General features: G+C 51.7%; 7 protein-coding genes across 7 annotated transcripts; 4 read left to right on the top strand and 3 right to left on the bottom strand.

Moving 5' to 3' along the window:
* Positions 1-279: 279 nt before the first annotated feature.
* CORC01_05284 (uncharacterized protein) lies at positions 280-817 on the top strand (the record flags this gene model as incomplete). Its single annotated transcript, XM_022616927.1, has 2 exons — positions 280-723; positions 788-817. The coding sequence occupies 2 exons, from the start codon at positions 280-282 to the stop codon at positions 815-817; spliced, it is 474 nt and encodes a 157-aa protein (XP_022476632.1).
* A 909-nt stretch (positions 818-1,726) lies between these two features.
* Positions 1,727-4,559, bottom strand: CORC01_05283 (ATP-dependent DNA helicase PIF1; the record flags this gene model as incomplete). The annotated part of the gene is made up of 8 exons (XM_022616926.1): positions 1,727-2,088; positions 2,174-2,366; positions 2,428-2,550; positions 2,640-3,504; positions 3,605-3,897; positions 3,951-3,979; positions 4,053-4,440; positions 4,515-4,559. The coding sequence occupies 8 exons, from the start codon at positions 4,557-4,559 to the stop codon at positions 1,727-1,729; spliced, it is 2,298 nt and encodes a 765-aa protein (XP_022476631.1).
* A 700-nt stretch (positions 4,560-5,259) lies between these two features.
* CORC01_05282 (uncharacterized protein) lies at positions 5,260-5,388 on the top strand (the record flags this gene model as incomplete). The annotated part of the gene is made up of 1 exon (XM_022616925.1): positions 5,260-5,388. One exon carries the CDS (start codon positions 5,260-5,262, stop codon positions 5,386-5,388), a length of 129 nt encoding a protein of 42 aa, XP_022476630.1.
* A 307-nt stretch (positions 5,389-5,695) lies between these two features.
* Positions 5,696-7,081, top strand: CORC01_05281 (glycolate oxidase; the record flags this gene model as incomplete). Its single annotated transcript, XM_022616924.1, has 1 exon — positions 5,696-7,081. The coding sequence occupies one exon, from the start codon at positions 5,696-5,698 to the stop codon at positions 7,079-7,081; it is 1,386 nt and encodes a 461-aa protein (XP_022476629.1).
* A 390-nt stretch (positions 7,082-7,471) lies between these two features.
* CORC01_05280 (TNA1 is necessary for nicotinic acid import into the cell) lies at positions 7,472-9,345 on the bottom strand (the record flags this gene model as incomplete). The annotated part of the gene is made up of 6 exons (XM_022616923.1): positions 7,472-8,065; positions 8,165-8,401; positions 8,474-8,606; positions 8,670-8,877; positions 8,966-9,082; positions 9,147-9,345. The coding sequence occupies 6 exons, from the start codon at positions 9,343-9,345 to the stop codon at positions 7,472-7,474; spliced, it is 1,488 nt and encodes a 495-aa protein (XP_022476628.1).
* Positions 9,346-11,726: 2,381 nt separating this feature from the next.
* CORC01_05279 (fungal cellulose binding domain-containing protein) lies at positions 11,727-12,783 on the bottom strand (the record flags this gene model as incomplete). Its single annotated transcript, XM_022616922.1, has 3 exons — positions 11,727-12,091; positions 12,163-12,378; positions 12,462-12,783. The coding sequence occupies 3 exons, from the start codon at positions 12,781-12,783 to the stop codon at positions 11,727-11,729; spliced, it is 903 nt and encodes a 300-aa protein (XP_022476627.1).
* Positions 12,784-13,731: 948 nt separating this feature from the next.
* On the top strand, positions 13,732-15,222 carry CORC01_05278 (cellulosome enzyme; the record flags this gene model as incomplete). Its single annotated transcript, XM_022616921.1, has 3 exons — positions 13,732-14,171; positions 14,230-14,376; positions 14,433-15,222. The coding sequence occupies 3 exons, from the start codon at positions 13,732-13,734 to the stop codon at positions 15,220-15,222; spliced, it is 1,377 nt and encodes a 458-aa protein (XP_022476626.1).
* Positions 15,223-22,512: the final 7,290 nt, after the last annotated feature.

Below are 22,512 nucleotides of genomic sequence, written 5' to 3'. Positions count from 1 at the left end.
TCATTTTCAACTATCATACCTTCCTACATATTATCAGAAATAATCTTTCCACTATGTTGCCCCATCCTATGTCAACGGTATCTTGTTCACCATCTTCCTTATGAGGCGGTACGGGTGCCGTAGCAGAGTCTCTGGTCTTGTGATCTTGTCCTCGACCCTCTCCATCGCGCCTTCGTTTGCGGCGATTCTCTCTTCTGAGTTATGCTCGGGCCGGTATAGTGCGTTTGCCCTCGTGTTTTTGTCGATTGCTCGTAAAAGCTCTACAACGGTGGCGTCAGCATGACATCGGACTGGGCCGGTCTCGAGTCTCTTGGTAAGCATTTCGCAGCCTGCTTAGGCCAATCTGCGGATGTGGTCGATATTGATGTCGAGCTCTGTGAAAAGGGTGTTGTCAGTAGTGGCATTGTGATTGCACCGGCCACTCTGCCTCTATCCCAGGATCCATCCGATGCCAAGGTCGGAATGTATCAGACCTACGCCATCAACACCATTGCCCCAATCAGACTTGCCCAGAGCGTCATTGAGTACTGGCTGCAGCCCGAACACCGGCATCTCGCTGGTAATGTTCTCTGGATCGCCAGCATGGCGGGCTATGTCCACGGTCTTATTACTCCGTTCTATTACTCGAGCAACTCTGCTGTTGTCAGCATGTGCAAGTCCTTGGGTTCCCTGGAAAAGATTGCTGGCATCAGCAATGTTGCCATCTGCCCCGGAGTCGTTGATGTATATTTGGGCTTCCCACAACACTTCATAATCTCGGAAGGCGAATGCTGATAGCCTTACATAGACCCCAATCTTTCTACCTTGGTATAGTTGAGAGCACGTACACGCCGATGATTTGATTCTGACCGTAGATGAGGTGGTCAATGTTGCCATGTCTGGTATCTGCGACCCCAGGTGCGGCGACGGTAACTTCATTGAAATCTTTTGCAGAGGAACGAAAGAGGTCCATGAAGTTTGCGTTCGGGATATGCCGTTGGAAAGCTTATATGACGCTGATGGCATGAAGGGCCTAGCGGCTGGAACGCACATTCTTTCCCAGTGCAGCAAGAAGATTTGGAAAACAAGTTGAAGGGGAGAGGCCGAGGGTTCTCCTCTAAAATTTAGAGGCGGCCATACTGCAACTGGACCAGGGTCCTTGTTGTACCGCATTTCATTGCTCAGGTTGAATGAGTAAGGGATTTGTCTCATTATGCCGACGAGATGATTCTTCGCGTATGGCAGAACCTGCCTGGCCTTGTAGAGCCTTGCACTGGTAATGTAGGCCAGAAAAGGAGCAATAATGTACGTGGCCCAGGCTGGTATGTTGCGATCGTAGGTAGTCTTAGCAGACCAGTGCCTACGACATCGGGCCAAGCTACGGGCCAAGCTACAAGCCATCGATGGCTCATCTGGTAATTTATTTCCTCCATTCGTGTACTTTAATGTAAACGAAAGGGTACCTCTCCAATTTGCTGATGCATCGTGTGATGGTGTCCTGTAGGCCATCCAGACGCGGCCATCAGATTGTTTAGGCTTCTGTTTGACAACCTACAAATTGTCCAACGTACTATCTGGCTTGCAATATTTCAGTCAGCATCTAGACTAAGTTACCCCACTTTCGCCGGATCTCGTTCAATGTACTCATGCAGAGGCCTACTATACTTTGTCAAAAGTACTTCCGCCGAACAGAACCTCTAGTTGTAGTCCCTCAGTTTCATGTTGAACCTGGATTTTTGGACACGGGCTACTCCGCCTTCCCTATACCGTCAAGCTTCTCCATGAAATCCCGCACCTCCGGGTCAAGCTGAAGCCCCTGCTGAAGCCCATCTCTGGTGGTATTCTCTATTTTCAGCCCCTTCAGAGACCGGGCGCGACTCATCGCTACATAGGCCTGTCCCTTTTCAAAGACGGAGCCCAGATCTACGATTACGCGATCCAGTGTCATGCCCTGGCTCTTGTGGATGGTCATGGCCCACCCTGGAGCGAGAGGTATCTGCACCCTCGACAACATGGAATAAAATCTGGGGCCTTTGTCACCTATCTCGTTGACAGTGCAATCTGGGCCGATGACGCGGCGTGTGCCATCGCTGAACTCGACCTCGGGAACTACATTGGAACAGAATAATTAGGCAAACATCACAAACTCAAAATACCTTTCCCTCTTCACAAGGTAAGGTGTCGTGTTACTCACACATGACAGGCGCGTTGCTCGCTTCCAGAAAATATTTTGTTTGGCGATATCTTTCCATGGCGCGGCGATACCCTTCAGGGTCTCCTTCGTAATTATGTCCCTGTGGCTCAGCAGGCGGATCGAGCTTAACACGCGGCCAAAAGTCACGAATGATGCCTTGACTGCCGTTGCAAAGCTTTGCGACTAGGTCTAACTGCGATTTCTCTTTGTAAGAAACTTGGTCCTCACTTCGGATCAAGGCGCGGGAAACCTACGTTTGCGAGTAGAATGACAGGCATGTTAATCTTGAGCTCTAAGCGGCTAGCATAACGGTGGTCTTTGAGGAAGTTGGACGCGCTCTCTGGTATTGTAAACATTGATATTGTAGGATCAAACCTCTGCGTCGGATGCCCAATCAGTATATCCCTATTGAGTGAGATTTGGCCTGTATGGATAATATGCGGTTCTGGGGGAGGAGAGAACTGACATCATCCACATCATATGTCTCGGGCTTATATCCATCGAGGCACCGATAGTTTATTGACTTGCCGGGCAGCCTTCGAAGTTCCGCTGCATTGCGCGCGTCGACTTGGTATCGAAGGCTGTATAATCGAGTCCCGTTCTCGACTTCAGTGCAATGTTCGAGAAGGGTGGTGATGTCGCTCTTATCGAGGATCTTGCCTAAGCGACACTTTTGCAGGATACCGACAAACTCTTCATCCTTCTGGCGATGGATCATCTTCAGATGCACGTACTTGAACCTGCATCTTTTCCACTCGACAGATTTGAATGCCCATTTGTCGTTATCCTGAAAGTTCTGGTGCCCTCGAGGACAGGAGTATAAAGTCGTCGTCTCCGACTTATCCCGCGCCATCTCTCTTTCACAGTCCGTGCAGTGCTGGAAAGGTCTGACAGGTGGTAACTGGCAAAAGTCGCCAACCACAATAATTTGAACACCCCCAAATGCGCCCCCAACATCCCCTTTGATCTGGTCTTCTTCTCGAACCTGTACTTCTCCAGGTCTTGGTTTTGCAGATATGCCTCGGACATGTCTCATAATGTCACCCAGTCGTTGAAAAAATCGGTTCTCAACCATGCTGATCTCATCAATAATGAGTACATCCGTTATGCGGAAACGCTTAAAGATGCGGTCGCCTCTTGACTTTTTTTTGATGAAGTCAAAGGTCTTCCTCATATTGTCAGGCACCCAACCAGCGTAATTGAACGCCGTCCTGCCATTGATATTGAGAGCAGCGAGGCCAGTAGGCGCGATTAGGTGGACTGTTTTCCTCGAGGCCTTGAAACTATTCTGAAGAGCTTTGACGAGGACGGATTTGCCGCATCCGCCGGAGCTACGAGCTCGACGAGTCAGCAACACAACGTCGCAGATTTATTACTTTTACAAAGGTGAGATTTCACAGAGTCGTCCGCACCAACACAATGAGCACATACCCAGTGATGAACAGGTTGTGACCAGCCATGGCGAGGTCCATTGCCCCTTGCTGTTCCTTGCAAAGAGGAGGCTCTCGAGGGTCTGGTACGGGCTCCAATTTGCCACTTTGAGGCTCTCCCGCGACTGCAGTGGTAGCGACGGGGTTTGCGGCGGCGCTGTTGGAGGCGGCAGGGGTGTGTTGAGGCGTGCGTTGATGTGTGGCTTGAGGTTGCTCTCGGAGTGACTGCTGAGGACGATGCGCTGCATTATGCATCTCGAGCTTTTGCTTAAGCCCATTGCGAAGAAGGGCCACCTGGCGTGTATTCACATCAGCCTTGAATAGCGCAAAGGGCAATGTCGGCTCACGGCATGATCGAACTCCTTGGTACTGGTGTCTGTATTGAAGTATTCAGCCCGGGGACCTGCTTTTTTTTTTTTTTTTTTGGTCATGTTTGAGAGGCAACTCACGGATAATGCCGTCCTTAAACCCTTGGCCCGAGAATCCTTTGACAGATCCCTGGACCTCGGGCCAGTTTGTAAATATGCCACATTTGAGTCCATTCCAAACTACATAGTACTTTCCCTTTTTGCCGTAAACTTGGCGGGGAACGCCCTTAATGTATCCTTCAATCAGACGCTCCACCTGGTGTTCGATTGACATTTGGGACGGGTTGGCGGAAGACCCGGGATCGACTTGCGGTTGATGGCCGGATGCGGCTTGAGGCTGGCCACCGGCTTCGCTGCTTGTCGTCAAGTCGATGTATACGGGCTCGGTTTGGGATCGTTGTCGCTTCGGTGTCGGCGCAGAGGACGAGCCGCCCGGCGCGTCTGTGCGCTTGGCGCTTGTGTCTGGGGACTCGTGAGAACATTAGCCACAGCGTGTCTCGAGTTATGGATATGGGCGGATAGATCTCGTTGAGTTCTACCTACGTGCTCCGTGTATGGAAGGCATTTCTTGCAGTCGTCCATCGGCATGATGGTGTGGTTTGGAGTTGGGAGATCGCACGTCATGTGCAAGGGAGCGAGCATCTTCGTCGTAATCGCAAAGACACAGCGTTGCGACCCTTTTTTTGCTGATCAGATTGCTTCCCACCTCCCCGCCGGCGCGGGCCATCCGTCCGATAGGGATTGTGGGGCCACAGGATCAACCATCGTACCACGGCCTCCCAGGTTCCTGTGAAATTACCTTAATCTTCGATAAGCCACAGGTGCCGATACGGTAACATGGAGAAAGAACAATCAATGCCGCCTCAGTTTACCAACAAAACCACCCGTCTAATGATAATTAACACTTTTCGGAACTTTGTAACGTCGACGGCCGTGGTTGGGTGAGTTTTGGCTCAGGGATCGGATGAACTAGCCTTGCAACGGCTAGGCAGGAAAGGAACCAACACACCACACACATAACCACCGCGGCTTGCTGCTTACGTTGTTTTCAACCAACTCAACGCCCTATTTCCGATTCCTGACATCCGTTCCAGTCTCCCCGCATGAAGCGAGTCAGCCACTAGCAGGGTCCCCATCCCGGGGCCCCGGACAACTCCCGAGCCTTCCCCAGTTCCAACGTCGTCGCCGGACACTTGTCCGCGCAAACCTGGCACGACTCGACGACTAACATCCCCGCCGCCGCAACGCCGCAAGCATCGTCGTCTCTTGGCGAATTGAACCTTGGAACATGGCGGGACCGCACCACTTTTTGAGCGGGGAGAAACAAGCTATGGCTGGAGTGGGGGAGCAGGCTTGTCTCGAATCAGACCAGCACTGGCGTTATGGATCCCTGGACCCATTGACTACCACAACATGACCCCCACCTATGCCTTTTGGGTCGTGGATTCATGGGGCACCTAAAGGTGTCAAGGTGGAGATATTTGGCATCGTGGGCCATTCGCGGGGTGGGTGAACTCAGCTGTGTCTGCGCGACGGGTCCATCTCAAGGCCCATGGCATTGGGGAAATATTGGATTGACCCAGGTCATCCCAATCTCTCATGCGCCATGCCCTTCCTTTCTAGCGTTGATACTCACCAGTCATCATCACCATGGTTGTGAGCGGTACGGAGGTCGCTAAGAATAACACCAAAGACTCGTGTTGGGTCGTCGTGCACGGCCAAGTATGGGACGTAACAGGCACGTTCAAGCTCTGCTACTCATCTTCGGTTCCCCGACTGACATCACATCAGACTTCCTGGATGAGCACCCAGGTGGCGCAAAGCTCATCATCAAATGCGCCGGCCGAGACGCAACAAAAGACTACGACTCCATACACAACCCAGACCTCATCACCGAAACCCTATCACCAGACCGGTGCCTAGGTCCTGTAGACCCTGCAACTCTGCCAGGTCCGCAAGATGTCTCGTCGAACTTCCCCGAAAAGCAAAAGCCAGCTTTTCCGCCTCTAGGCGCCATCATCAACGCGGACGACTTTGAAAAGGTCGCGGAAAGATACCTCTCGCCCATGGGCTGGGCGTATTACTATTCGGGCGCAGAAGACGAACAAAGCCTCCACGACGCGCGACGTATCTTCCGCAGGCTCGCCCTACGCCCACGGATCCTCCGCAATGTCGACTCCGTCTCCACCTCCACTAACATCCTTGGCCTCCCTTCCTCCCTACCCTTCTACGTCTCGCCCACGGGACAGGCTAAATACGCCCATCCCGAAGCCGAGACGCTGCTCTCGATGGCGGCGGGCAAGGAAGGGATCATGTACTGCATGCCCACCAAGCCAAGCGCCCCGGTCGAGTCCATCTTCGGCGCCAGGGTCGACGAGACGCAGCCGCTATTCTTCCAGTTGTACGTTGACCGGAATCGGGAGAAAGCGCAGGCTATGATTCGGAAGGCGGAGAGGTTGGGCGCGAGGGCGATTTTCGTAACGGTCGATTCGCCTGTCATTGGCAAGCGCGAGCGGGATGAGAGGTTGACTGCCGGCGATGAGCCCCTTTCGGAGCCCAGCGGCGTGGCTAAGACAACGGCTTCTGGCTTGCTGAATGCGGGTTTGACGTGGGCCGATCTTAAATGGATCAGAGAAACGACCTCGTTACCGATTGTCATCAAGGGGATCCAATCGGTCGAGGACGCGGTCATGGCTCACGGGCACGGCGTGGACGGCATCGTGCTGTCGAACCACGGCGGGAGGTCCCAGGACACGGCGCAGGCACCCATGCTGACGCTGCTCGAGATTCGAAGATATGCGCCGCACCTGCTCTCTCAAGAGACTAGAGCTAAGTTCCAGGTGTTTGTCGACGGTGGCGTACGACGCGGTACGGACGTTCTCAAGGCCATTGCGCTTGGTGCCACGGCCGTTGGCATCGGTCGACCGTTCTTATACTCAATGACGGCTGGCTATGGCGAGGCTGGCGTGAAACGACTGGTGCAAATCCTGAGGCATGAGCTGCAGACTAACATGGCGCTTGTGGGTGCCACGAGTGTGGAAGAAATTGTCCCTGAGATGGTTAATAGCGAACGTGCTGAAAAGGAGGTTACGGGGAGAGTGAAGTTATAGACTAGACCAGTCCGAGGAACAAGCGTCATTTTAGAATACAGTCACAACTTCTACTTCTCTGTACCAAGGAGCTGCTTGTTTGTCGTGAATGCAATCAATTGCGAGTCTCCCCCCAAGCTTTATTTATTGCAGAGCTCGCCCGAGTGACAGCATTTCATTTTTCATGGCATGGTACGTATGGACAGACACTCAGATGGCTGGGCTATCCTCAATCGTGATGGAGACGGCTGAGAAATCGCTGCGAGAACGAGCCAGTCCATGGGCAAAGTATTTGATCCGGAATAAGCGAGAACTTATCGATTCCCCGGTGGATATCAGCGTCAACAGAAAGTGAAGATCAAACCCATCCTCAAGACGAAACTAGCCACAGTACATTGCCTCACGAGAACCTCAAATGAGATATCTAAACCCTCCAGCAATTTGCGCCTGCGTCGGCCCATGCTTCCCCACGTCCTCGCCCCGGTCCAACTTGGCATTCAACCTCCTCAACCAGATCCTCGTCACCGTAGCGAACCCAATCGCCAGCCCCGTCGCCGCGATATTCACAATAAACGCCGTCACGTACCGCGGCGCGCCGTAGTACAGATAACTGCCCCAGATATTCGGCGTGTTGCACATGGCGTTGATCAGCGCGATGGCGCTCGCCCGCTTCACAGACGGCTGCGCCAGGCTGCCCGTGATCCACGACAGCACCACCACGGCGGCGGCGTAGAAGGATCCCGGGAGGAGCATCATGGCGACGTAGCGCGCGGCTGTGCTGGTGGTGGAGACGGCGATGATGTTGGCGACGAGGGTGACGCACAAGGGGATGACGATGTGGAGGAAGCGTTCTTGCTTGCGGTCCGAGTGGAAGCCGTTCAGGAGCATTGTGATGACGCAGAGGAGGAAGGGTGGCGCGGTGAGGGCATAGGTCATTGTGCGGGAGAAGCCGAGGCCGCCAACGACGGAGGGGAAGAAGTTTGCGACGGCGCCGACAATGTAGGTCTATTGTAGTCCGGATCGGTTAGAAAAATTGCCCATAGGCTTGCTCCCTGACAAGGATCTGCGAAGGGATCAGACGCGTGAAGTATGCGTGCGACTTACTGAGTAGAGGACACCCATGAGCAACCAGGTCTTTGGGTCCGTGACGGCCATCATGAAGCCCTTGAAGGCGGTGACTTCGGTCGAGTCATCTTCCTGGCCCTGGTCCGCGGCGAAGTTGTACTGCACCCATTCGCACTCCAACTGGGTCAGAGTGGGAATCTTCTTGTTGGAGTTGGGCAATATGCAGGCAAACGGGATGGCCAGACCGACGGTGATGACGCCTTCGACAAGGAACAGCTACAGCAATCAGGGTCAGATCCAGACATGCAACAATCAACATGAATTCGGCAAGGAAAGACAGAATCTTACCCAGCGCCAGCCCGCTAGCCCATGAGCACCATCGAGAGTCAGGATCCCGATGGCAAAAAGACCGCCAAAAGCATTACCCAGCTGCGAACCGGAGTAGAGGATGGCGGTGCGCAAAGCAAACTGCTTCCGGTTACTAAGTAGACACATGTTAAACATGCCAGGAATCAACGGCACGTGGAGACAGAGAATGACTGACTAGAACAGGGACAAAAAGTAGAGCGCGCCAGGGAAGAAGATGGCCTCGACGAAGCCGAGGAAGAAGCGCGCCATCAAGAGACCCTCGTAGTTGTGCACCACGGCCATGAGGGAGGAGATGACGCCCCAGGCCGCCATGCCGCAGCAGATGTACGCACCAGGCCACTTGATCTTGCCGACAATCATGTTGGAGGGGACCTGCATGAGGACTGCGAAGATTACATGTCAGAAAGGGCCAAAGACGGCATTTCTTTGACGAAGGAAATTGGAAAAAGAGGGCACGGGATGGGGCCTTACTGTAGCCTACAAAGAGAATGCTGACTGTGGTCTGGTATTCGACTTGGCTTAGATTTAAGTCTGTGGTGATGTCGGCCAGCTTTGCGCTGGCAATGTTTTGGCGGTCGAGGTAGTTGACTTCCACAATGTTAGACGTGTCCTCGAGGAGAAGATATCTACAGAGGAGGCAGGGTTCACTTACGGATGTACATGATAACCATGATGGGCATAATTACCACGTCCATCTTCAAAGTCGCCTTCTTGCCGATCCTCTCGTATTCCTCCTGACTTAAAGCCGCCAGGCTGGCGGGCATGACGAGGTTGCCACCATGATGGCTCAACTTATCGGCATTGACGTCCTCGACCTGCTGTGAAGACCGTTCTGTCTTGTCCACGTCCATGGCTTCGTATCGCTGGGAGACTGGGGAAACTTGTTTTGCTTTCCTTCCCTGTTGTCCAGGCAAGAGCGATGGAGAGAGAGGCAAAAATGGTGATGAGGTAGAAGACGAGAACAATCTTACACAGGCCAAGCCTGCAGAAGCACGGGAAGGGTCCTGAACTTAATCTCCTTTCCCCGGAACCACCCAACATTGAAGGAACCTCCCATTCCTTTTCCTCGTCCCACAATCATCTTCTTCCCTACCCTTTCCCCCATCCTGAAAACAATGTGGAGAACCGCCCAAACGCGGGGAAACGCCCCATGGGGTAGGACCTAACTTCCAACGATGCCTTGGTTCCTTGCTAGGTCAGCCTTCCTTGCCCCATCCCCCAACATCAGCCGACTTCTCGTCGGACCGCCCCCACCTTTCAGCGCAGCGGCATTCGGTCCGGCATCAGGGCAGAAGAAATCTGGGCATTCCTGGACACACAGGGTCAGGGATGTGTGCGTAAATATGTGGGGGTCAGATGTTGGGGTAACCCTCTCTGGCCGTCGGGGGGATAGTGGACGTCCAAGCCTTACACTCCTGGGACTACTTTTTGTATATGTGAGGCATTCATCTAGAATTGGAGGTACTCGCTTGACGCGGACTACACATCGGTTCAGAGACTCATCTCTACATTCTTGCCGAAAACACCACTGATCACAAAAGAAAAAGAGAACATGGATGACAAAACAGACCTCACATCAGTTATTGGCCTTCGAGGTCCTTGCTCCACTGGGGCCATCATCATTCCACCCGTTCTCGTCTATGACCCCCACCTCGGCATACCTTTTCCAGCATCCAGGAATCGCTGACCGCCTGGGCAGCATCCCTCCCTTGGGCGCCACCACCACGGCAGCGGGATTAAGTGAGCCAAGAAGTAGCACGCCGGCGACGTCAAAAGGCGGTAAGAAAGCAAAATGAACAAGAAAGAAGGGTAAAAATCAAAAGATTTGAAAAGACGGCGGCCGGGAAAGTAACCCAATGTAGAAAGAAAGGACGGACAGTTGCCGTTGTCGGTCTCATGATGCCTGTGGTTCCTGCAATACCCAGATATGTAGTCTGGGATCAACTGTCCATCGCCTAAACCCCATAGTCTCGGCAAGTTTATTTATCCCCATTCACACGCCAAGCCTATGATGCGTTCGCTTGCTCATATGCTACATTTATTCGTAATCGTCAACCACGGAAGAAAACAAGAAGCGTTTGATCACTCCAGTCTACCGCCTTGATTCTGAGCTTGTCAACAGTCCAAGCCGCATCAATCCGTCTTGCATACAGTTTGGGATCCTCATGGTGATGTTTTGTCACGAAATAAGGCCTGGCATCAGCACAGACGAAGACATCTGCTACGTGCTTTCTCATTTGGCCCTCACTAGCACCCAGTATATAGACTTGACCTTTTCCTGTGTTTACTTTAAGTTAACAAATACCTCTTAATACCCACTTCATATGCCTTTGCTCTGTGCTCTAACTCTTGGCATTTGTGAAGGGCGGCGTACACCACCTCCCTACCTAGTTTCGTAGACTCGTAGCTGGGGCGCAGCGGCGGCGGCTCTTGATATTGATATTGATATTCTGACTAATCGTGGTGAGTGCTTACATCGACGGGTCTCGGTGCCGGAGCTCCGAGCAGGAGACTCGGGTCCGGTCGACACGACGCTCTCATTGGTCAAATCAAGTTGAGTCAACAGGGAGCCTCCTAGATGGGCAGAAACAACCTCATAGGTAGACAGCAAACTACAGGATGGAAACCGCGGGAGTAGTCCTGACATGCCGATAATAAATACCTCTACTCCACGGGCTTATGACGGCTCCTTTGAGGCTCTGCGGTGCATTCTACGACCCGAGAACAGAGGAGACAACTGGTGATAAGGCAGATAATAGACTTGAACACAGTCACAGTGTTGCCCTCCGGAACCTCTAGAAAGCAACCATTAAAGAAGGCATTAATGACATCATAGCAGGTCATTGGGATGATCTGATTACACTAGACGCTGTAGGTGAGATATCCTGAGAGAATGTCCCAGGGGCGTCGATTTCTACACCACTTAGATCGTGCATCCTACATGTGTCTTGCATCCTACATGTGTCTTGCACTTATGGAACGACATTTCTGAACGAGCGAGAAAGTGATAGTGCATAGTCTATTGACCATGGCAAATAAAGTGTAAATTTATAAAATGGTACAGGAGAATGGAAAGAACAATCAAATGAGAACAATCAGATGCAGATGATACTGCCTTAGAATACCATCTCAGCAAAACCCAGACACATCCACCCTTTATCACCCCATCCCTTGCCCGATGCAAGCGGTACTAGACAGAGCATATGCTGGGCAATATTGACTGTCGGGCGGATCAGTGGCGAAGCTTAGCGCAACCGACAGTAGAATTTGCGCTGGGAGTAGCAGAATGAGTAGCGGAACGCGTAGCAGAGCGAGTAGAAGTGATCAGGGTCGTCGAAGGCGGGTGGGTAGGGACGGTCGGCACAGAAGCCGCGGTGCTGTTGACGCCGCTCGATCCGCCGGTCCACACAGCAGGGCCGGGCATCGGGAAGGGCTTGTAGCCGCCGTAGAGGCTGAAGCTCACGTAGGGATCGGTGTACTTGTACGCGCCCGGGAACTTGACCAGCGGGCCGGGGGTGCCGTTGCCGCCTCCTGTGATGTTGATCTGGACGCAAGACACAAAGTGCTCAGGCTCATGGTCGAACGACTTGTGGACGCCTGAAGGGGTTTTCGTTAGACAGCCAGCACACACGCGTCATGAGTGATGTCCATGCAAAAAAATATCTTACCAATGTGCTCAAAGCGCAGGAGGTACTCTCCGGAGGGCGTATCCTTGGGGATGGTAGCGGTGAGAGAGCTCTTGGCCCAGGAACACCATGCGCCCTGGGTGAAGTCGGCACCTTGGTTGCAAACGCCCGTGTCGCCAATCTTGAACCAGTCGCCTGAGCCATCGTAGTCCTTCACGTTGCCATTGGGGGCTTTTGACAAGTAGTACAGGGCGGGTCCTAGAGATGGCCATAGAGGTTAGTCGCTGTGCGGCGGCAGGGAAACACCAGGCGGCACGGCGGCGGTGGTGGGGTTCACGAACCAGGGTGCGCAATGGTACCGCTAACACCAAGCTGTACGGTAACGTCGCTCCCCGCAGTCACGTCGAGGACCTGCGTCTTGGCGGCGTTGGTGAAGGCTCCCTGGTTGCATCTGCTGTCCGGGCCGTCAATGTAAGAGTTGTCCCGGATGTCGGCAGCCGGATTTTCTGAGAATTTAATCGGGTTGTACTTGGTGGGACGAGTGAAGTCTCGAATGTACTGGAAGGACTTCCCGGCAGTACCGCCTTGAACCACGGAATCGAAGAAGTAATGAGCGGACGCCACCTGGGCAACAGCCAAGACATTAATGGCAGAGAACCTCATGATGACAGAATTTGCTTCCCCGTATAGAATAAGATGGATTCTAGTAATAGGGCCAAAGAGGGAACAGAAGTAGAATGAGAAACAAATGAGGTGAATGATTCGAACGATCACGGTGGCCAAAGACAGGAAATGCACCCTTCTTCTAGTATCTCATCTCAAAGATCGTCGGCCGTAGGTCCAGCGGCCTACAACTCACATTTTCCACTGCAATGTCCAGGTGCTGGTAGCCGATGTTTCAGACGAAGTGGGCTAGTGGTGATGCCGCGGAGCCCGTCATTCAGTCTAGTCGCTTTCCCGCTGGTTTGTATGGACCTACAGTTGTCACGGATGAGGATCTCTACGTTCATTATACCACTTACCTTGGGCCACGGACTAAAGGAAGTTGATTCAAGCGCAGAAATTGCCTGTTGCATTCTGCAGATACCGGTAGACAATGGAACAGACATCGCCTAGCCCCTGAGCGGCAGATTCACTTTACTTGACTACCTGGTAGGTACCCAAAGACAGACCGGCAGCTAGCTATGCGAGGAGTTCGGGCCAACCCGAGGTAAGGTTGATTGCGTCTCCCTGGCTCCCCTAGTACGCCACCACGCCTTAGTCACTGATTATCCGAGCCCAGCTAGAACCCCAAATATATTATCCCGACTCCTTAATTCCGGGTCCACGGCGCACACCCACGCCACCAACATTCCAACCGCCAAAGAACCACCGTGATCATGAACCTTTACTGGTTGCTATTGCGCCTTCGCTGGCCGCCATTGCATACGAGGAGATGCGAGGCCTTCGCGTTCATCGGCATGTCTGGAAATGCTTCTAATATATTAGTTCCCCAGCACTTTGGCAGCTGTCAAATTTCTTGGCGCGCAGAGCTAACCCACTCACTCCCAATTTCGTTTCGTTCCATTCTTAATTCATCTCCCTCTTTCCCGCGCTTGATTGGTTGATCCAATGGCCCCCTTCACTAGTACGCTACTTGGTGTTGCCGGCCTAGGTGTCTTGGCACTGGGTCAGGTAACGGTCGATGCCACCTCCAAGTTGCAAAGAATCGACGGCTTTGGCTTCTCTCAGGCTTTCGGCCGTGCCAAAGAGTTCCAGAACGCGCCTGCGGCTCTTCAGAAGCAGGCGCTTGATCTGCTCTTCAGCCCCACCACCGGTGCCGGGTTCAGCATCATCCGCAACCGCATCGGTTCCGGCGGCCAAGGCGACAGTATTCTTCCCACCAGTCCTGGGTCGCCTTCAGGCACGCCGGCTTATACCTGGGACGACGAGGACAGTGGCCAGGTTTGGTTCACGAAGCAGGCCGTCAGCTATGGCGTCAATCAAATCTACGCCGATGCTTGGAGTGCTCCTGGATTCATGAAGACCAGTGGCAACGACGCGACGGCGGGGTGAGTTGCTCGAACGCAAGCAGTCTACTTTGGCAGCCACTTACTAACACCCTCTCAGCTATCTGTGCGGCACAACCGGTCACACTTGCCCCTCTGGCGATTGGCGACAGGCCTACGCCGATTTCCTTGTGCAGTATGTCAAGTACTACCAACAAGCCGGTCTAAACGTAACCCAACTCGGCTTTCTCAACGAGCCCGACTACTCGTGAGTATCAGAACCCTCCCAATTCCAACTAGATACGAAAGCTCATCACCGTCCAGGCCCGGGTATTCCCAAATGCAAATCAGCCCCAATGCCCAGGAAGCCATCTCTTTCATCCCCATTCTCTCCAAGGCTGTCCAATCTGCCGGTCTCAAGACCGCCATAACCTGCTGTGACGCAGTCGGCTGGGGCTCCACCGTCAAGTACACCAACGCCCTCGTCGCCGCCGGCATGGAGTCCTACCTGGGCCTCATCACCTCGCACACCTACTCGGGCGACGCCAACACCCCCCTCAACACCACGCTGACCTCGTGGGTCTCCGAATCCGGCATCACGACGCCCTTTGACCTGACGTGGTACGAGAACGGCGGCGCTAGCGAGGGCATGACCTGGGCCAACAAGATCGCCGTCGGCATCATCAACGCGAAGCTGTCCGCCTACCTCTACTGGGAGGGCTTCGAACAGAATCAGCTGCAGTCCGACTCCCACCTCGTCGACACCCAGAACGGCACGACCGCGACGCCTTCGGCCAACTTTTGGGCGTTTGCCATGTGGTCGCGGTACATCCGCCCCGGCGCGCAGAGATTGCAGACCTCGGGCATGGTGGCGGCCGATGTCTTGACGGCGGCAGTCCAGAACAAGGATGGGTCTGTTGTGGTTGTGTTCACGAACAATGGCAGCGCTGCTCAGAATGCCAGCGTGTCGTTGACAGGTTTCACACCCGAGGCTGCGAGCGCATGGGTCACTGACAATACTCACAAGTTCGTTTCCACGGAGGTTAGCATCTCGTGCTCGGGTGTCTCCGTCTCAATCCCATCCAAGGGTGTCGTCACCGTCAAGTTGACTTGATGGGAGCTGATCTTACAAGTCACAAAACGCCCATCATATTCGCAAAGTCTGCCGCTCATCTTTTCACGTGGTCAATCTTTTTACTCAGTACATATCAGACTCGGTCCTTTCCTTCATTCACACTTGGGCAATGCAAGCTGCGTTCTACCCACCTTGTTTTCCTTTTGCTGTGTGCTCTAACACGGTTTCATTAGAAGTTTTCCATGTAATAAAGCGATATGCTCAATCGCTGGCCACTTTGCTGTCCATCATTTCTAGCTAGGAGCGTAATAATCAAGGTGCTACAGGCTCATAATCCATATTTATTATCAGAGCAGATTGTGATACTCTAGAGCCTGAAGTAAACCTTTCCAGTGGTGTGTGTCGAGTCTCGAAAAATGGGAAGCTTGTCTGGTGCTCACTTGGCGAGAGTCTAATCAGCCGCCGACCAATTTGTGAAGGAAACTATCAAAGTCCGCAAAATCGCCATCAATAAGATGATAGAGTCTTCTGGCAAGTGTCAAAAGCCCCGGGAGGAATGTAGCTCGCATAGAGGCGCGAAGGGTTAGTTTCGCTAGTAGTCTGGCGGCTATTTTGGCCCGAGCCGTCATGCACGTGTGTCTCTGCAAGCTAAGAAATAAGACAGTCGTAGTAGTAAGCGGCTAACGCACGCATGCGGCCGTCACAGAGAGGCTTGGAGTGGGCCTCCATGTGTAGTTGCAATATGCTTACGAATTGGCACCTGTCTATCGCTAAGATGCGGATATAATTGTGGAATGCGGATAAACTATATGTGCATGACGACTCGGGTTAAATCCGTTTTCGTCTTGAACCGATGCATGCTAATCAAACCCAGTAATCGTGGCCTCAACATCTTCACCCGGCAATTCTTGGACAGCAATACCGCGAAAGGCACTGATGTGTTATCACAGTGCGTGCGTTGGGAAGCACGTGGGAACGATCTCGCCTCACTTTTGACTACATCTAGGCGACCCAAGGAGCACATTTCAGAAGCACCCACTCTTTGCTTCCATCCTTGATCATGCCAATTTTAAAGCTGACAGGCTCCAATTAGCCGCCATGCACGACTGGGTCGATGATGAGCCGAATGATCTGCATCAGGTGGCCGATATCCACAACTGGCTGTAGATCGCAGGCCTGTCATTGCCGCTGTATCCGCTCCACCACCAGCATCTCCTGAACCGCAAGATTATGATCACTTAGCAAATAGAACATGCCCTTCGTGTGGACAACAGAACGTGTCTTCATGAGGTCTTTGCCTCACTGGCTACTCAAGCCGTATTACTTCTGGACGAGTACGTTATCACGCAGTACGTATGTCCAACACAATAAACCTATCTCTACAACTGTATTGGTCGACGAGACCGCGCTCCCAGCCTTCCCTTTTCGTACGCGGCCTTCACCGTTCGGGGGCGATTTCAACATTGCCCAGGAGATGTACCTTAATTCCAAAGGGTAACAGTTGCAAGGGGTTGGCGTGGAGGACAGCCATGCGAGAACCTTTGGGTACATCACCCATCGACCCGTAGAACGCCCCGCGTTTCCATTGCTGGGGAGCTCCGCTTCAGCCGGCTCAACCAGATCTGCTTGTCCTGAAACAATATACCTATCACTCCACAGCTGCATATTTCACCAGAACCAGTGCGGCTCAATCTTCTGCAACAAGTGGTTGGTAAAGAGTGGGAGACATCAGGGGCAAGGATAATGTCCGAGGTGGTGTCATAGGTGGCACCGCGTCGGTTAAGTTGCAGCTCCCTTGTTCAGCAATCGGTTGGCCCCGGCCTCCTCGTCTGAGCAGTGCAATGGGGTCCGAAGCTGCCAACGTCTCCACGACAGAACTCGTGGCCCGTGGGGGTTACGCAGGCCCGACGACCTGCGGCTCGCTTACGCTTGTATGGGGCTGTGTTGTCAAAATCTTCGCCTACATGTGGACTGTGCTATCTATCAGCGTTCCTAGACGATAAGAGAGTGTAACATCGATAATTCTCCGGAAATTGAAGTGGGTAGCTATTAATGTTTTGTTTCTGGAGTTCATCTTTTGTTAAGGGTGTTTCCGGCTTGCGGCCTGTATTCGAGAAGCTTCGTGGGTTCGATGACAGCGAACAAGAGAAAGAGCCGGAGAACAATCGACTACTCCGGATATGGACTGTGTCTGGTGAGGGCAGCCACGAGTGGTCCTGGAGTTTGAGTAATTACCAGCTGTGGGCGCACTGGCCAAGAAGTGGATGGCAAGGCCAATTCCTAAGCTTACCTATGGAAGGGAAGGCAGCCGGAGTAACACCCGCAACCCTCTAGCAAAGTAGTTCGGTCTTGGAGGGAGACTCAAAGTTCCACGCAAGACAATGTGAGCCGCCAAAGCCAAGAGAGGAGATGGCCATGAGGATTAATAAGAGGGGACTATCGCCCTTCATCTACTCGAGGTCACTTGGAACTTTTTCTAACCTGTTATCGACTCATTCATCCTCTGTTCTTGCTTTCGTTGGTGACCGCAGGCGGGCGGAGCATGAATTATTGTGTCTAGGCCTGAGGCCCCTCGTAATCTAGGAAAGGAGCACACAAAACTGGCGCCGGGAGGACGGTGGCGTAGGAAATGTCTTTTGGTCTCCGCTAGTTGGCCATATAGCTACAGATAGCCTTGACAGCAAATGAAATCGAAGCAGTCTCAAGCTGGGTAATTGGAAAATGTATAATACAGCGAACTCATCAGACTTAGAATGAGCCACGAGACCTGAGCAATAACGATTTCTTTCAAGACCTAATCTGTCTCGCTTTTGCTTCCGTACCTAGGATGAGGTGATTGAAAAAATTGAGTTTGTTTTCGCCCATGAAATTATCATCGCGCAGTCAGAATGTATGCCGTACAAACTATAGCCCGATGAGTAGCAGTACTGAATATCCCCCATCTGAGCATAGTAGGAGTGTATTACAGTCCGTTTCTGAACGGTTCACTATCGAATCGGCAAGGCTTCCTCTCGCGTCTGGGATTGGCCAGCTTCTCTGCCTGCTCTTTGAGGTGCCATCTCGGTCTGGTGGGGCTCTCGTGGCTTCTTTTGGTTGAATAAAAGAGTTCCCGTGTTTGTGTGCCTATGGCCATCGCGATCAGGCTGAGATTCAACTTTAATATCGCTCTAACGATCATATGGCTTGGCCTCGGAATGAAGGAAAGTATGAAATTTCGAAATTCGTCGAAGAAACGGCTTTTAGTTTGAAGTTTGTCGCGGAGGCGTCAGTCCTGATAGACGATATAGCCACTAGCTACACCGACAATCAGCATGTATCAACCCTCATACGCAAGCTTGAACAGCTGAACGGGTGGCAGACAAGTATTTGGGAGCACGTCACGAATTTCGAGTGGAAGGAGTGAAGTATTAAAGAAAAACAGTGTCGTGTAAGTAATCCGACGGGATTGAAAACCTGGAAGAGGAAACCATCGCCCGAAGCAGTGAAAAAGCACAAAATGTCCAAATTTGTATAGTCTCTAATGATAGATAATTCATATTTTGCAGATGTAATAGCTAAATTCGCAAGTACTAGGGAGAAAGCTTGACAATCGACTCCATATGCGGCCCGCAGTTGGCGTAGTACATAGTTCAAAGAGGTTATATGGTGTATCAAATTTCCAGAAGAAGGGGGTGCTTTAATCTTGGCAAGAATGTGAGGATTTTATCAGAGAAAACGTAGCGGCTCCGTCTCGGATATCCCTTACCAAAGTTGCACCGTCTTTATACTATGAGCTTGTAACGAGACGCAGAAGAACTTCCTAGAGAAGAAAGGTGTCGAGAAGTGCTCAACAAAGTATCACTAATCCTGACCACCGTCAGCAGCTTCATCTACACAGTTGCTCACTTGAATATCCTCTTCCCCCTTTTCACATATCTTAAAAAGACACCGGCAGATTTGTACAGGATAGCACGGTTCAACTTCCTGCCGAATTTCTCTTGAACGCAACAACGCGGCCTTATGGGAAGGCTATCCGGGCGTGTCGATAATTTAGACTCAAAAAATTCTGATCAAGCAAATGATATCGGCTACACGATGGGAAAGGATTCAACGGGGAACCAGAGCCTATTGAACGCTCAGTGTGAGCAAAAGAAGAGAGATTATATTCGTATAGGCGCTGTTGCGGAGTCCCTCCAATCTATTTTTGGCTCCATGTAGAGACGCATGAGAGACGTTCAAAGGGCGATGACGTTGGAAATCTTAAAATGGTCTGATAATCATCTCCGTAAGGCTCAAAATAAAGTACTTGCGTTACGGTCGCATGGCTCGCCAATCCCAGTGCCAACAACCTAATCTTACAGCTCGATTAGATACCTTGAGCGACTGCTAGTAAATGGCGTATGCCAATTTGCGAGGTGAAGTTGTGCAAGACGACCATCACTCAGATCACCGCTTCTTCGTTATCACCGCCATCCAGCCCCCCTCCCCCAAACCTCAGTACCCTTTCCTTTATGGGAGAAACTTTTCAGATACTATAACGATCCTAGCAAACATACCAGTTATATCCCGCAGCTCTGGGTACGTATTATAGACTGTAAATGACTCACTAAGGACGACGATAGTGTAGTTGTCAATTGGCAGCAGTTCATCGTCCTTCTTTGGCACGTCGATATCCGTTTGATGATCACCGAGTTGGGTATGGCACTTGTGATGGCTAGTAACTCAGCCTCACCCTCATAATCTTCTATATTCCCCATGAGATCAGCAAGTTGCGTACAATGGCAGAGTCAGTCGCGGATACGGAAGAGCGTACATATGCGCTTGATGTGGGCGACGCTAAAGAGACCCCACATGGCTCTTTGATAAGACGACAACTCACATTAAACAACTCAAAATAATCCGAAGACTTCTCAGTGCAACTAAGAGAAGCATGATCTTAGTGTCAAGGGTTGCCGAGGACTAAAGGTACTGTTTGTGTGAGCAGATGATCTCTATAAGGCTTGCGGGCTGGATACCAATGTAGATTGTCATGATAGAAAACACGAGCAATTCCGCTAGCTTAGTTGCTCGGTGTTCTTTCACTGACCTCGTCGCATCGCTGAGGGGATCTCTTAAACAAATGCCGAATTTTCCAATAGTCGGGCTTATCACTGCGGCGAAAGATATGCGAGGTGTAACGCTGATGAGAGATTGGGCTTCACATCAAATAATCTCACGCAAGTCCTAACCCAACTGTATTCAGACGCCAGGATTCCCGCAAAAGAACATCTTTCACCACTGTGAAACGCAGTAAACTTACGAACGGGATGAAGAAGCTCAAGGTTCGATAGACTCATTCACCTTACAGATTTCTAGAGGCGAGAGGACTGGGCTCAGTATTAGCGAAGTTGGTACGAAGCCACAAGCTGTCCCTCGCGTATCAAAAGTTCTGCAGGCTTATTTTTGTTCATTTAACTACATTCATCATCTTAGTTGCGTTAGTCGCACGAAACTCCTGGGCTCGGGCATGGAGGAGACCAGATCACGGTCTGCTGGTTGCTGAAAGGGGCGGCGGCGTCCGCACCCGAGTACGTCGAACTCAGGGTGCCATCGGGGGTCATGAGTATTCTATTGAGGTGAAAGCGTAGACATGCAAAACTCCGCGTAGAGTATCCATATCTCATCCGGCGTCCTAATCATGGCACAACCTGCATGTTATCACGCTACATATCACGCCCAGTACACTGTCTGTTCGGTCTAGTAAGGCAAGAGACCAAGTTTGATGTACCTTGGTTTAAGAAGTCTTTGGTCGTTCTGTTTTTCTCCTTTTGTTACTGCATTAACATTTCATTCAAGAGGCATTCCTCATTACCGGAGTCTATGGCGGCATAGACACAGAAGTCGTTAAGGTTTCTAACCAAAAGACTGCCCAGGTATGGCTAGCAGCTCGCAGCCAAACCAAAACCCAAGCTGTGGTAGACAAGGTCAAAACCCCGGGTTCAGTGGAGAAAGAATATTTCTGAAATTTGGACTCTATGACCTGGCCACTATTAATGCATCAATACAGTAGCTTTTGTACGGAGAGAGCCGTCTCGATGTGCATCAAACAACGCCGGTATGACGGTCCCCCATCAAGATTCCAACCCTGTGCAGCAATAAGGGCTACTTTTGGGCATTTCAACATTGCCTACCGCGTCTTGGGAAGACTCCTAACGCGCCTCGTACAGTAGAGCGCAAAGAAGGCGCAACAAGACCCAGTGAGTGTCATTTGGGTGTCATTCAACGCTGCTAACGGCGCACCTCGAACAGCCATCGGCAGCTCCAATATGTACTTACGAAAGGACGAAGGCATTTGATCCAGTTACTCAAGATGGAAGGCGGAGAGTGCTCTATAAGCGGTAGAACTTGCTCGTCGAGCGGTTCGTGGGGGAGAAAACTAGAGTCCGCAGACTAGAGCTCTTCTTGAGCAACCTGATCTCACGATGCCTTCACATACGACCATACCCATTGGAAAACTCGGGATCCCGTCCGCTCTCCCATAGATAAGCTAATGAGGGCCGGATTAGTAGTTGGGTCGGTGACGACCAGCGAATACCTGGTGTTGTATGTTTTTGAATCTGTTTTCTCCATTTTGGTGGAGCGAAAGAAAAGCGGAATCGTCAGATAACACTGGCCCCGGCCCCGGCTGAAAGTGCCAGAGTGTGTCTAATCATCTTGCTCTGATAGCCATAGATCTCGGTAGCTCTATTACCGATTCACAGCAACACATGCCAAAATCCCAATTGGAAACGTGTGTAAGTTGCAATCTTGCATGGCAGCGGAAGAAATCGCTCGCATGGCATGGAAGCTCATCTCATGCCCACCATTGAGCAAAGCACTTTGCCTATACCGAGCCGTTGCTGGGTCAGGCCAGCCTGAGTCCATCACTATGGAAGGTAATGGCGGCTGGGGTATGTAGATAAGCATTGACATCATGTAAAGACATCGCTGATTGAAACAACAGTATACTGAATCACCATCCAGGAAGAAAGTAAATGCTCGAAAAGATCTCCTCGATCCTTATTTAGCTTGCCAACATTGGGAATGGGTTGACGCCCAGATCCAGCCTTATTTGGAGACTTTGTAAGGCAGGCTGTGAGGCTCCAAACATTCTCAAGCAATGCAACTCTGTGGGATCGAATAGACTTGGTTGTTGCCACCATATGAGAAGTTTGTGGTTCTACGTTTGCCAGGTGGGGAAATATCGGCCCACGACAACCCACAACCCGGACGCCGACTGTTAATGGGCAATATTGTTGATTTGATTGCCTGCAGACTGATATAAGACACTACTATTTATTGCGCTTAGGACCAACGATGCAGTTCAATTGT

The sequence above is a fragment of the Colletotrichum orchidophilum genome (assembly GCF_001831195.1).
Source record: "Colletotrichum orchidophilum strain IMI 309357 chromosome Unknown Scaffold_36.1, whole genome shotgun sequence".
NCBI lineage: Eukaryota > Fungi > Ascomycota > Sordariomycetes > Glomerellales > Glomerellaceae > Colletotrichum > Colletotrichum orchidophilum.
Note: the sequence above shows the minus strand (reverse complement) of the source record. Positions and strands in the feature narration are given on the sequence as shown.